Source organism: Pristiophorus japonicus, chromosome 5 (genome assembly GCF_044704955.1).
Source record: "Pristiophorus japonicus isolate sPriJap1 chromosome 5, sPriJap1.hap1, whole genome shotgun sequence".
Lineage (NCBI taxonomy): Eukaryota > Metazoa > Chordata > Chondrichthyes > Pristiophoridae > Pristiophorus > Pristiophorus japonicus.
Window position 1 is genome coordinate 101,481,168 of NC_091981.1, and position 15,326 is coordinate 101,496,493.

At 42.2% G+C, this 15,326-nt stretch overlaps 1 protein-coding gene and 1 long non-coding RNA gene across 5 annotated transcripts in view; one reads left to right on the plus strand and one right to left on the minus strand.

The window, feature by feature from the left end:
• The window catches only part of snx10b (sorting nexin 10b), a 68,422-nt gene that overhangs the window by 47,962 nt on the left and 5,134 nt on the right, over positions 1-15,326 (plus strand). For all 3 annotated transcript variants that reach the window (XM_070880813.1, XM_070880811.1, XM_070880812.1), the window contains 2 exons: positions 1,037-1,137; positions 2,969-3,067. In XM_070880813.1, the coding sequence (XP_070736914.1) occupies positions 1,037-1,137; positions 2,969-3,067 (200 nt within the window). The remainder of the gene's footprint in view (positions 1-1,036; positions 1,138-2,968; positions 3,068-15,326) is intronic.
• The window catches only part of LOC139264408 (uncharacterized), a 35,809-nt gene that overhangs the window by 5,509 nt on the left and 14,974 nt on the right, over positions 1-15,326 (minus strand). Inside the window, exon 3 of one of the 2 annotated variants that reach the window (XR_011593341.1) lies at positions 5,384-5,657. This is a non-coding gene — a long non-coding RNA (uncharacterized lncRNA). Of the gene's footprint in view, positions 1-3,641; positions 5,658-15,326 lie in introns of those variants that run through there. The other variant, XR_011593339.1, reaches the window with a different exon arrangement.

The following is a 15,326-nucleotide window of genomic DNA, read 5'->3' on the forward strand; positions in this document are numbered from 1 at the left end:
AGCATGTTAAAATGAGATGCGAGACAGCCACTGCTTGGAGTTTGTACTAGTGCAAAACTTTTTAAAATTCTCATTATCCACTGGCTCCCCTTGGATTTTCTAAACTTATTTTTAAATATTTTCATTCTGAGAAAGTGGCAGCTCCTGTCCATTCTCTTGTAACTTAAAAAAAAACTTAACTATTTGGGGAGTGGGCCTCTGAGCATTTAATCACACACCGATCCTTTTTGATGCTGTGCTCGTATGGGATGCAATATCGCACTGCTATTAGCTGTAGTATAACTGGAGTTCATTTTGTGAACACTTACTATCACTACTTAAAAAAAAAATGTTTTATATTTCAGCATTTTTAGTTTTCTGTTGTATGAAGCAAGTTATTTCTAAAATTGTCTGCCCCAAAATTGGTCAGTAATTTTCCTCTGGTTATTGTGTGCTTAGTAACATAAATATAAAGAAACAGTTTCTGATTGAATTAAAAATGGATGAAATCATCCACAATGTTGCTCATGCAGTGATCATGGGGAATCTTCCCTTGTTTTAGTGTGGGGTGTTTTGTTTTAACATTGCTCCCACTTTTCTTAGTTTTTGAAAGTTTGAGCTTATACACTGGAGAGAAAGGGAGGTATACATTGCAATACATGACTTGAGCTTTTCAGAAAAGCGAGGCTTTAAAACTTTTACTATCAAACTGAATTTTGTACCTACAAGCACATTTTTCTTCTTTCAGGTAAAGTAGATTTTTCTCTTGGCATCAGATAAGCATTGTTGCCATGTTCCTGGACCCACATATTAAAAGCTTTGAATTACCAGAGCTACCCATAGTTTATAACACAAATCTATTCTCGGGCATGTGTAAACCAAATGGTATAAAAATGCCTTTTTTCAATTATTAAAATGCTGATCCTGTTGATACTTTAATAACTAAATGTTCATATATTCAGCCACAATTTCCTGCTCTTTACATTTAAAATTGGATTGTCAGTGAATGGGGAAATCTCTTATTTTATTTCTCAACGTAATTTCTTTTCTTTTACAGACTAATAGTATGTGTTTCACAAAGAAGACTTCTTGTGTCCGAAGACGGTACAGAGAATTTGCTTGGCTCAGGCAGCGACTTCAAGACAATGCTGTATTGATGTGCGGTTTTATTTTGGCTTCCATTTTTAAAGCTGTTTTGCGCAGTATTCAACCCCATAACAACAAGGGAATAGGGGGTTATGGAGAGTGGGCAAGGAAGTGGACACGAGTCCATGATGGGATCAGCCATGATCGTATTAAATAGCGGAGCAGGCTCGAGGGGCCGTATGGCCTAGTCCTGCTCCTATTATGTTCTTACAAAAGCAGAAAGATGACTTGTCAAAAAACCAATGTAGCTTTTAATTAGACGTCCCAATGTGTAACATTAAAACATACCTTGTACTTTTTTCTCGCTCTGGTGCTAAAGTGCCCAGGCATTGCTTGGTATTGCTCAATGTCTGATTAGCAGTTGTCACAGTATGTTAGTCCACTGGGCCTGATGTTTTAATACATACATTCTAGAACTTATTACATAGAATGTACATCACAGCAATGGGCTTAGCTTGAGTCACTGCTTCAACCATTGACCAGAAACTTAACTGGACCAGCCACACACACACTGTGGCTACAAGAGCAGGTCAGAGACTGGATATTTTGCGACGAGTGTCTCACCTCCTGACTCCCCAAAATCTTTCCACCATCTACAGTGCACAAGTCAGAAGTGTGATGGAATGCTCACTTTTTGCCTGGATGAGTGCAGCTCCAACAACATTCAAGAAGCTTGACACCATCCAAGACACAGCAGCCCACTTGATTGGCACCCCATCCAGTACCTTAAACATTTGCAGTGTGTACCATCTACAAAATGTATTTCAGCAACTCGTCAAAGCTTCTTCAACAGCACCTCCCAAACCAGCGACCTCTACCACCGAGAAGGACAAGGGCAGCAAGTGCATTGAACATCGATCATCTGCAAGTTCCCCTCCAAGTTGCACAAGATCCTGACTTGGAAATATATCGCTGTTCCTTCATCACTCGGTCAAAATCGTGGAACTCCTCCCCCCCCCCCCTTTTTCCAACAGCATTATGGGAGTACCTTTACCACGTGGACTGCAGCAGTTCAAGAAGGCAGATCACCACCACCTTCTCGAGGGCAATTAAGGATGGGCAGTAAATGCTGGCCTTGCCAGCGAACACTGTCATCCCATGAATGAATAAAGAAAACTCTTTAAAAAGAATCCTGTATAGCCTCCATTATGAAAAGTAAATCCATAAATTTATGGGAGTGATGCAAAATGCACAGCATTTCCAGTATCGCAATCTAAAGCGATCACCATTTTTTGCTGTTTAAAAAGTCTTCCATAGTACAGTCTGCCGCACTCGTGTATACATACAAAGTAGGTGTGGATGCTTGGACTGGTATTTCAATTCTATTTTTTCTTATTCCCCCGCCCCCACTCCTTCAAACATGCCTGAGATGTCGAGGCCGACTCCCAATGTTGCACTGGCTGAGATTGACCAATGTGAGACTTGGATGTTTCTGATCAGTCTTACTCAGTGTTGCATTGCACTTTGTATTTATCCACTGAGTTATTGGGGATAATTGGAGCTTATTGTGGATAAAAATTATTAAAGCATGAGACTTTGTTGACGGTTGCTATATTACTTTTTATTGTCACTTGTCAGTTAATTTAAGACCAAGCAGTGCAATATACTCTTATTTTCAGTTCTTGTAGTTTTCTCATGGTTGCGCAGTACATGCAAGTTATTTGTACAAAACTTTTCCTGTTGCATACTGGCTTTTACAGTAATGTTGCTTATTTTTGAGATTCACTGACATAATGCTTTTCCAGTAATAGCACAAGATTAACAGTTTTAACATCGTTTGATTAAATATTGATAGCCAGTTGATCTGTGCACTGACAACTCATTGTCCTTATTCTCGTTACAGAAATTTACCAGAGTTTCCTCGTAAAAATCCTTTTTTTAGTGCCAGTAATGCCCAGCTTGTAGAGCAGCGCCGCCAAGGACTCCAAGAATTTCTTGAGCAGTAAGTACCCGCTGCCCAGCTAAATTTTTATTTACAGAATCTGTCATGGCAAGTGAGCCTAGTCATGGTTCTTGCAAGACAATACATTAATTTTAGCCTTTTATGGCAACCAACTTTCCCTATATTCCCACACAAGTGTAATCCTTAACCCTCTCAGCAATCTGGTGAGTTACAATGATAAATCTGGTGTTTGCACCTCATCAATTTCCTTTCTCTCTTCCCCCTCCAAACTTTTGGATCTTGCAGTTAGAATTGGCTTGCACAGGATGTGTTAACTTGTTTTCTGTAAGGATTGTTGCCCCATTCCTGGGGATCTTTGCTGTTCACTATTTAGATGTCATACTGGTCATGTGTAGCCAATCAAGATGATGTACAATTTGTCTGAATTTTGATGAGCTTGCTCCACGTACAAGGTTTAGCTGAAGTACTCAATCCTGAAGGTTAAAGTGTTCATAAGGTGTGGGTTGATGAACTCCTTATCCTAGGAACGTCAGTCTCCTCTTCTGCCCCCCCCCCCCCCCCCACTCTCAACCGAATATATGACTCATGCAATTTACATGAAAATGATTATTGGAAGTTGTGTATTTGTTTGAAAACTCAAACCAGATTGACAATCCCACTAGGTAAAGAAACCAACATGTGCATTATCCCATTGCATCTTATACTGAACATTGAAATACTGTACAGGAATAAAGAAGGCAGAAATGAAAACCAGTATTTTAAAGAAATGCACCCAAATATATAAGCCTCCTATATCTATCTTGATGTTGGTCAATAATCAGATTTTTTTTTTGTTCACCTTTGGTATGTCCAGGACTTGCTATAGTGAACTATTTTTTTTTTTTAAACCTGTAAACTTCTCTGCCAATAGAAAATTACACTTTGCTCAATTTTACTGAATTGCTTTGTTCCTGTCTTCTGGGTGCTGGCTTAACCTGTGCCTTTTGTTTAATGGCCATTGCCATCTTGTGGTTGAAGGTTTGTACTGCAGTTATTTTGGAGCTATAGTTCTGGCCTGTTGCTGAGAATTCTTTTATTTGAGCTAGGTATTTTCTTGTAAAGATGAAGTAAATTGTCCCTGTACCCCTATTTTATACTATTGGCAGATTTGGCAACAATAGTAAACTATTCAAACATGAGATTTATGCTGTGCATCTTGTTCTTGTGTAAAGTTATATTCCTTTTTGAACCTGATAGTGGCCCCTCACCGGTGTGAGAAGACCTGTACAATCCAGCAATACTAAAACACAATGCTGCCTCTCCAGACAGATTGAGGGGCCAGGCTGCTCACGTCCAAGTCCAAAGGGGCGGCTGCTGCTGATGGAAACAGTTGGTTTGCTGGCACTTTTGGTTGGAGACACAAACAGAAATTGCTCACTCACTACTCTTGGCAAGAGTATGGGACCATTTTACTCTAGAATTGTTGCCAGTGGTGCTGTTGTATCAGAGGCAACCCTGTAACATATTTTCTTTTGAATGGCTAATCTAGTAAATTATAAATGCGCAGGCCCAAAAATGCCTGCACGATGAGTGTGATGTAATGCTTGGTCATATGCGTTTGTGGTGAAATTGCCCCTGCTATTTTAGTGAAGGGATTTTTTTTTTCAAATTGGCTAATGCTTTGGTAAAAAAAAATTAATAGAAAATTTGAACAAATGAAGCTTTCTAGTATGCACAGCACAATTTAAGTCGACAGAATCTAGCCTACAGTACTGACATTTTTGGCGAATTGTCAGTTAACAAATTTGTTTGACATTGTTGATGACGACTCTGATCTTAATTCTTAAATTTATACATATTTGTCCTGTATGATTGAGCTTAAACAATTGGCTATGTAGGCAAATTATACTTTTTTATAGTGTGTGAGCAGTTCTACCTCCAGTATGAACTCACAGCAGAGCACAGAACTTACTGTGAACTGGTTCTGAGCCAGAGGTAGGATTTGGATTCTACCCTGCCAGCCTGCCACTTTGGCACCTGTGTTTTCTCCCCTCAATGAACACTTTTTAAAAAATATTTTGAATTCAGTCAACATAGTCTGGGATAATTAAATCAAATGATTCAATTACTGCCAGCTTAGATTGGCTGAAGCTGGCTTTGAATTTAATACATGTACTAGACAATATCCAGACTCTTGTAAATATCTGGTGTGTCACCCAGGTCGGGTAGCACGGTTTAATGTGTTTTGTTTTGCAGATAAACTCCAAAAAGAGTTTCTGGTTGGTATAATCTAAACCTAATGGGTGTGGGAAATGTCCTCACATTTTTGAACAGTCAAGTCCTTTGAAAGTGTCAGGTTTTTTTTAGGATAAATACCTGTGACCTATTCAAGTGATTCCTGTTAGTGCCATGTTGGTCAGGCAGTATAGAAGGCCTCATCAAACACATTCACTGTCTGGTTTTGACTTCACTGGAGGATCATTCTGCAGCATCTCTCCATCTCCAGATGGTGCACTGAATCGATTATAGCTGGAAAGTCTCCTGGCTGGCATTTCAAACCAAATCGCAGCCTCTTCGTTTGAATAATAATTCTATATTAGATCTCCTTGAGGTTTGTAAGAGTTCCACTCCCAATTAGCAGGGACCTTAGCTTTTATTTAAAACAAAACAAATATTCAACCAATTTATCATGTGCTGCATCAATCAGTACATAGAAAAAGAGGAACTTTGGGCACATAAGTGATAGAAGAATATCATCTATGCGTGCATTCCATAGCTTAAAAAGTTCCTAAAGCATTCTAGAAATTTTACAGAAGGGTGAAGTTTACAAGTTAAAGCCACAGTCCTTATGGTGTGAAATCACCTTTACATTTTACATATTTGTGTGCTCAAAATGCAACATATTTGAAATTAGCATTCAATTTGGATAATGGCTAGTGTTCAGACTCTAGCATTTTGGGAAAGGCAGTAGTAGTTCCAACAATATTTTTTGCAGTGGATCTCGACCATTGTCCTAATCATGTTCCTGCAGCATTGGCTGCCACCATTTGGCCTCTAAGTGGAACCATCTAATAACTGAGAATTTTTTTTATATTCCTTAACTCTACAAAGTCTTTCCTTAAAATGTAAACATTAAATTGCAGTCTGGATGGTGGGTAAAAATTACTTCAGTTTGCATTTACGAACATAGGAGTAACAGGAGTAGGCCATTCAGCCCCTCGAGCCTGTTCCACCATTCAATGATATCATGGTTGATTTGTATCGTAGCTCCATCCATCTGATTTGGCTCCCTATCCCTTAATACCCTTGGCTAGCAAAAATCTAATTGATCTCAGATTTAAAATTATTAATTGAGCTAGCATCTACTGCTTTTTGAATGTTCCACACTTCTACCACCCTTTGCATGAAGAAGTGTTGCCTAACTTCTCTCCTGAATGGCCTGGCTCTGATTTTTAGGGTTATGTCCCCTTGTCCTGGACTCCCATACCAGTGGAAAAGGTTTCTATCTACCCTATCAATTCTTTTCAAAATCCTAAAAGCCTCAGCTTTAACCATCTCCATCATCATCATCATCATCGGCAGTCCCTTGGAATCGCGGAAGACTTGCTTCCACTCTGAAAACGAGTCCTAAGGTGGCGCCACCTTTCCTGGGACAGATAGTCGTTGAAGGTAAGGGAGGGTGGAACAGATTTGCCGCACTCTCTTTCCGATGCATTGTGCGCTTGATTTCTGCATGCTCTCGACGATGAGAAGCGAGGTGCTCAGTGCCCTCCCGGATGCACTTCCTCCACTCAGGGCGGTCTTTGACCAGGGACTCCCAGGTGTCAGTGGGGATGTTGCACTTTATCAGGGAGGCTTTGAGGGTGTCCTTGTAACGTTTCCTCTGCCCACCTTTGGCTCGTTTGCCATGAAGAAGCTCCGAGTAGAGCGCTTGCTTTGGGAGTCTCGTGTCTGGTATGCGGAAAATGTGGCCTGTCCACCGGAGCTGATCAAGTGTGGTCAGTGCTTCAAAGCTGGGGATGTTGGCCTGGTCGAGGACGCTAATGTTGGTGTGTCTGTCCTCCTAGGGGATTTGTAGGATCTTGCAGAGACATCGTTGGTGGTATTTCTCCAGCGACTTGAGGTGTCTACTGTACATGGTCTATGTCTCTGAGCCATACAGGAAGGCGGTTATTACTACAGCCCTGTAGACCATGAGCTTGGTGGTAGATTTGAGGGTCTGGTCTTCGAACACTCTTTTCCTCAGGCGGCTGAAGGTTGCACTGGAGGCGGTGTTGAATCTTATCATTAATGTCTGCTCTTGTTGATAAGAGGCTCCCGAGGTATGGGAAATGGTCCACGTTGTCCAGGGCTGTGCCATGGATCTTGATGACTGGTTGGCAGTTCTGTGCGGTGAGGACAGCAGGCTGATGGAGGACCTTTGTCTTACGGATGTTTAGCGTGAGGCCCATGCTTTCGTACACCTCAGTAAATATGTCGACTATGTCCTGGAGTTCAGCGCCTCTATGTACGCAGGCGTCATCCGCGTACTGTAGCTCGACGACAGAGGTTGGGGTGGTCTTGGACCTGGCCTGGAGATGGCGAAGGTTGAACAGGTTCCCACTGGTTCTGTAGTTTAGTTCCACTCCAGCGGGGAGCTTGTTGACTGAGTTGGAGCATGGCAGCGAGGAAGATTGAGAAGAGGGGTGGGGTGATTACGCAGCCCTGTTTAACCCCGGTCTGGACGTGGATTGGGTCTGTAATGGATCTGTTGGTAAGGATCACAGCCTGTATGTCATTCTGGAGCAGGCGGAAGATGTTGACGAACTTTTGGGGGCATCCGAAAAGGAGGAGGCGCTCCATAGACCCTTGCGGTTGACATTGTCAAAGTCCTTTGTAAGGTCGAAGAAGGCCATGCATTTTTCCTGCAGCTATTGCGCTGCAAAAATCATATCCATTGCGTCCCGCAGGGGATGAAATCTGCACCGAGACCCTGGGAGGAGCTCCTCGGCCACAGGGAGAAGACGGTTGAGGAGGACTCGAGCGATAACTTTCCCAGTGGCTGATAGAAGGGAGATGCCTTTGTAGTTGCCGCAGTCGGACTTGTCCCCTTTTTTACAGATGGTTACGATCACTGCATCTCAGATCTCCCTCCAGATGAGGTCATGTGTTCGCACCAACCATTCCTCTCCACCATACTTTAGTGCCTCAACAGGGATTCGATCTGCTCCCATAGCCTTGTTCTTTAAGCTGTCTTATGGCTTTTTCTATCTCGTGCATTTGGGGTTTTATTGAGGTGGTGGTTGGTAGCATGCTGCGGGAAGGAGTCGAGAACACTCAAGTCAAAGGCAGAGTCTCGATTGAGATCGTCTTCGCAAGCCCAGAGCATTTCTGAGCCTTAAGCAACCACCCAAATCTGGAGCAGCAAAGCAGCATTACCGACGGATCAAGGCTGAGTTCCAACAAAAACCCAGGACCGAAAGACCAGGTGGTGGATGGCGAAAGCACAAGAGATACAGCAGCTGGCAGACAGCCATGATATGCGAGGATTCTTCAGCGCGAGAGCGAAGGGGAGATAAAGGAGCTTACTGGGAGTAGCGCAAACAGACCTGTGAGGGGAGGGAAGTAAAAATAAATTAACGTGCGACATCACAGGATAGCATCCATTCGAGACGTGGTTTCAAGGTGTGACCAAGTCGGAGGAGCCAGCTGGTGCAGGGGCAGAAGATAAACAAAGGAATTAAAACTAAATCGAAGTGTGACATCACAGCCAAGAGGGTAAGTGATTGGTTGGTGGATTGATGAGTATTTCATCTTTTTCTTTTCTGATCAGTAAGAAACCTTTGGCGTTGTCATCAATTAGATTAATTTAATGGCAGGAGAGCCCAGACCCGTGTCATGCTCCTCCTGTGCTATGTGGGAAATCAGCGATGCTTCCAGTGTCCCTGACTACTGTGTGCAGGAAGTGTATCCAGCTGCAGCTCCTGACAGACCGCATTGCGGCACTGCAGCTGCGGATGGATTCACTGTGGAGCATCCGCGATGCTGAGGGTGTTGTGAATAGCACATTTAGTGAATTGGTCACACCGCAGGTAAAGGTTACACAGTCAGATTGGGAATGGGTGACCACCAGGCAGAGCAGTGGAAGGAAGGTAGTGCAGGGGTCCCCTGCGATCATCTCCCTCCAAAACAGATACAACACTGCTGGGAGAGATGGCTCATCAGGGGAAGGCAGCAGCAGCCAAGTTCATGGCACCATGGGTGGCTTTGCTGCACAGCAGAGCAGGAATAAGAGTGCAAGAGCTATAGTGATAGGGGATTCTATTTTAAGGGGAGTAGATAGGCGCTTCTGCGGCCGCAAACGAGACTCCAGGATGGTATGTTGCCTCCCTGGTGCAAGGGTCAAGGATGTCTCGGAGCGGCTGCAGTGCATTCTGGAGGGGGAGGGTGAACAGCCAGCTGTCGTGGTGCATATAGGTACCAACGATATAGGTAAAAAAACGGGATGAGGTCCTACAAGCTGAATTTAGGGATCTAGGAGTTAAATTAAAAAGTAGGACTTCAAAAGTAGTAATCTCTGGATTGCTACCAGTGCCACGTGCTAGTCAGAGGGAATTGCAGGATAGCTTAGATGAATACGTGGCTTGAGGAATGGTGCAAGGGGGAGGGATTCAAATTCCTGGGACATTGGATGCGGTTCTGGGGGAGGTGGACGGTCTGCACCTGGGAAGGACCGGAACCGATATCCTAGGTGGAGTGTTTGTTCGTGCTTTTGTGGAGGGTTTAAACCAAAAATGCAGGGGGATGGAAATCTATGCAGGGAGGCAGAGGTAAGTAAAAAGGGAGCAGAAGCAAAAGGTAGGAAGGAGAAAAGCAAGAGTGGAGGGCAGACAAAAAAAGGGCCACGTTACAACAAAACTTGAAGGACAAAGTGTTTTTAAAAAAAAAAAACAAGCCTGAAGGGGTTCAGTCTCAATGCGACGAGCATTCGTAATAAGGTGGCTGAATTGACTGTGCAAAAAGCTGTTAACGGATATGATGTAATTGGGATTACGGAGACATGGCTCCAGAGTGACCAAGGCTGGAAACTCGACATCCAGAGGTATTTAATATTCAGCAAGGACAAACAGGAAGGAAAAGAAGGTGGGGTAGTGTTGCTGGTTAAAGAGGAGATTAACACAATAGTAAGAAAGGACATTAGCTTGGATGATGTGGAATCTATATGCGTAGAGCTGCGAAACACCAAAGGGAAGAAAACGTTAGTGGGATTTGTGTACAGACCACCAAACAGTAGTAGGGAGGTTGGGGATGGCACCAAACAGGAAATTAGGGACGCGTGCAATAAGGGTACAGCAGTTATCATGGGTGACTTTAATCTGCATATTGATTGGGCTAACCAAACTGGTAGCAATACTATGGAGGAGGATTTCCAGACCAATATGTCGAGGACCCAATGAGAGAGCAGGCCATCCTAGACTGGGTCTTGTGTAACGAGAGAGGATTCATTAGCAATCTGGTCGTGTGGGGCACCTTGGAGAAGAGTGCCCATAATATGGTAGAATTTTTTATTCAGGTGGGGAGTGACAGTTAATTCAGAGACTAGGGTCCTGAACTTAAAGAAAGGTAACTTCGATGGTATGAGACGTGAATTGGCTAGGATAGACTAGAGACTGATACTTAAAGGGTTGACGGTGGATAGGCAATGGCAGACATTTAAAGATCACATGGATGAACTTGCAACAAATGTACATCCCTGTGTGGCGTAAGAATAAAAAAGGGATGGTGGCTCAACCGTGGCTAACGAGGGAAATTAGGGAAAGTGTTAAATCCGAGGGAGAGGCATATAAATTGGCCAGAAAAAACAGCAAACCTGAGGACTGGGAGAAATTTTGAATTCAGCAGAGGAGGACTAAGGGTTTAATTAGGAGGGGAAAAATCGAGTGAGAGTAAGCTTGCGGAGAACATAAAAATTGACTGCAAAAGCTTCTATAGATATGTGAAGAGAAAAAGATTAGTGAAGACTAATGTAGGTCCCTTGCAGTCAGAATCAGGGGAATACATAATGGGGAACAAGGAAATGGCAGACCAATTGAACAAATACTTTGTTTTGTCTTCACTAAGGAAGACACGAATAACCTCCCGAAACTACTAGGAGACCGAGGAGGGGGAACTAAGAGAAATCCTTAATAGTTAGGGAAATGAAGGGACTGCAGGCTGATAAATCCCCAGGACCTGATAGTCTGCATCCCAGAGTACTTAAGGAAGTGACCCTAGAAATAGTGGATGCATTAGTGATCATTTTCCAACAGTCTTATCGACTCTGGATCAGTTCCTATGGACTGGAGGGTAGCTAATGTAACCGCACTTTTTTTTAAAAAGAGGGAGAGAAAACTGAATTATAGACCGGTTAGCCTGACATTAGTAGTGGGGAAAAGGTTGGAATCAATTCTTAAAGATGTAATAGCAGCGCACTTGGAAAGTAGTGACAGGATCGGTCCAAGTCAATATGGATTTATGAAAGGGAAATCATGCTTGATAAATCTTCTAGAATTTTTTGAGGATGTAACTCGTAGATTGATGAGGGAGAACCAGTAATGTGGTGTATTTGGACTTTCAAAAGGCTATTGACAAGGTCCCACATGAGATTAGTGTGCAAAATTAAGGCACATGGTATTGGGGGTAATGTGTTGACATGAATAGAGAACTGGCAGACAGGAAGCAAAGAATGGAAATAAATGGGTCCTTTTCAGAATGGCAAGCAGTGACTAGTGGGGTGCCGCAGGGTTCAGTGCTGGGACCCCAACTATTTACAATATACATAAATGATTTAGACGAAGGAATTGAATGTAAAATATCTCCAAGTTTGCAGGTGACACTAAGCTGGGTGGCAGTGCGAGCTGCAAGGAGGATGCTAGGAGGCTGCAGGGTGACTTGGACAGGTTAGGTGAGTGGGCAAATGCATGGCAGATGCAGTATAATGTAGATAAATGTGAGGTTATCCACTTTGGTGGCAAAAACAGGAAGGTAGAATATTATCTGAATGGTGACAGACTAGGAAAAGGGGAGGTGCAACGAGACCTGGGTGCCATGGTACATCAGTCATTGAAAGTTGGCATGCAGGTACAGCAGGCAGTGAAGAAGGCAAATGGCATGTTGGCCTTCATAGCGAGAGGACTTGAGTCGAGGAGCAGGGAGGTCTTACTGCAGTTGTACAGGGCCTTGGTGAGGCCACACCTTGAATATTGTGTAGAGTTTTGCTCTCCTAATCTGAGGAAGGTCATTCCTGCTATTGAGGGAGTGCAGCGAAGGTTCACCAGACTGATTCCTGGGATGGCAGGACTGACATATGAAGAAAGACTGGATCGACTTGGCTTATATTCACTGGAATTTAGAAGAATGAGGGGGGATCTCATAGAAACATAAAAATTCTGACAGGATTGGACAGGTTAGGTGCAGGCAGAATGTTCCCGATGTTGGGGAAGTCCAGAACCAGGGTCACCGTCTAAGGATAAGAGGTAAGCCATTTAGGACCGAGATGAGTAGAAACTTCTTCACTCAGAATTGTGAACCTGTGGAATTCTTTACCACAGAAAGTTGTTGAGGCCAGTTTGTTAGATATATTCAAAAGGGAGTTAGATGTGGCCCTTACGGCTAAAGGGATCAAGGGGTATGGAGAGAAAGCAGGAATGGGGTACTGAAGTTGCATGATCAGGCATGATATTGAATGGTGGGGCAGGCTCGAAGGGCTGAATGGCCTACTCCTGCATCTACTTTCTATGTTTCTATATTTCATCGCAGTCAAGGCTACCTACGGTCCAAACGCCCAAGCCCCCACCCCACTGCTGGCCAAGAACTAGGAAACACTGATCAAGGACACTGAGGCAGTCAGAGCCTGCTGGAAGGAGCACTTTGAAGATCTCCTCAATTGAACCATCTACATCCCAGGGAATACAAGCCTGGTTTCTGTAATCCCTCTTCATAATCTAACCCTTGGAGCCCTGATAATATTCTGGTGAATCTGTGCTGCATTCCTTCCAAGATATCCTTCTAAGGCACAGTGCCCAGAACTGTATACAGTACTTCAGGTATGGTCTAACTAGGGCTTTGTATAGCTGCAGCAAAACTTATTCCCTTTATATTCTATCCCTCTAGAAACAAAGGCTAACATTCTATTAGCTTTATTGAATATTTTTTGTACCTGCCCATTACATTTTAATGACCTGTGTACATCGACCCCTAAATCTCTTTGGACTTCCACTGTTCTTAGCTTTTCACTCTTTACACAGCAACTAGGGATGCTGCTAATGGAATTTCTAAATGCTGGAGCACATTTGTAGTAGTTTCGCAGCTACTTGAATCAGAATACGTGTTACATGAGCACAAACATAATTTTAACCCTAAGAATCCCCAGACTCTAGTATCTCCATGGCTTTTTGTTAAAATCTCATCACATCTCAAATGGCAATGTAAAATCCATTGATCTCTTTCTGGCACACTAAAGAAAGTAGAAACTTTTTGTTTAATTTAATTTTTTGGTTGTTAGAGATATAATTCAAAAAGTTTAATATGTCTGAGAACAAAAAAAAAGTATATGTTCGCAATAATGCACATAATGTTTTGTAAGCTACATGTTCATACTAAAGCTGAATGTAATTCGTAGTGAACAAAAGGTTGTATACTTATCGGAAATAACCAAACATGAACAAATGGCTAACTTAAGTGCAAAAACAGTATTTACCATGTGGCAACATTTAAGGAATAGATTATACTTTTTGGCTTCTTTTTGGGGTCTAGCTTTTGAAGCTTTTAAAAGCTTTTACACAGCTGACTTTCCTGTGATATTTACATTCATCAACTATTTTTATAAGCATACTTTTGAAACCTTTTCTGCTCTCATTCTTCCTTTTAATTTATATGCAGTAATTGTAGTTTAGAAAATTAGCGCGGGTTTAAAATTAATTTGCTACCTGCAAACTTTTCTATGCAAGTGGTGTTACCCTACCTAAAACCAGATACTGACTATACCTCCAAATCTGCCTTGATTTCTCAATTAATGCTAATTTGGTAATTATATTTATGAATAATCATTGTTTACCATTTTTTTAAAGCAATATCTGAAGGAATTGTTCGGCTTCAAAATCTGACTTTACTGGAGAGCTTCACATTTCTTAAATATAGCCACCTCTGGCAAAATCTTCAGAATCTAAACTTGCCTGTACATCAGGCGTTGCTGGGAGCTCCTGACTGCTGTAAATGTCAACAGCTACCTGCAGCTAAATGAAGTACTTATATGCACTAATCACTTTTTAAAACAATATTGTGATTTGTGATGGGAAATGTTGCTTTATTCAATATTAAAATGAACTAAGATTTCACTGAATTGCGATTTTTCAGAATGTCTAATTCAATCATTGCCTCTGAATGATATGCCAGAATTGCTATTACCCAATGATTGATTAACTTTCATGACAATGTATGTTTTGGACTTGTGATCAAAGGATCCCTGCATCTTTCTGCAGGAAATGAGGCAGTCTTATAGTTTTTAATATAATGTCCTCGTGGCTTGGGCTGAGTTATGGTAAACTTACTAGTTCTCAGTAGTGTATGCTTTTGCTGTTAAAGTTACAGCACTCTTTTGGAGGGGGGGGGAAAGAGAGGTTGGGGAGAACAGTGTTGAGGAAATGTTTACTCTACATATATATTTGTATCTGATGTGAATGTATTTGCTCCCATTTCACTAGCACTGATATCCCTCCACTTGAGTACTACAAATAATTTATATTAATTTAAAAAATCTAGTCATGGCATGCTTTCTAATGATATGACCTTGGTTTAAATTGCCAAAGAAAGACCTTTGGAAAAATTGCATTATATTTTGAAAGCAAATGGTAATTTATTTCTGCATCTCCAATTTTTTAAAAAAGTGTTGTAATTCTCCTTTGCAGTGCATCATGCCTGATTGAGAGCAGGCAACCTACGGAAATGTTTTTTCTGCTCTGTAGTAAGTTAATGGCTTTGATTTTTTTTTTTCCTTTTTTTTTGTTTTGAAACTGAGCAAAAGTCCCTGCCCCCTTCCAGGGTTGAGTAACTGGCATAATTCTTAAATTTTTTAAACTAACCAATGAATGTGAAGTTCATTCATTTTGACTTTTCTCTGGTATCTCGCTCAATTACTCATTCCTCAGGTACGAGCCCAGACAGTGAGTGTTGGCAGGATATGCATCTGCAGAGAATATCACGCTAAGGAGAACATCACTGCCAAACCCAGACCTTGCTGTCTTTTACATATGCGCACTTTTACCCACACGCAGATGCACTCCCGGCATAGGCTACTAAATGG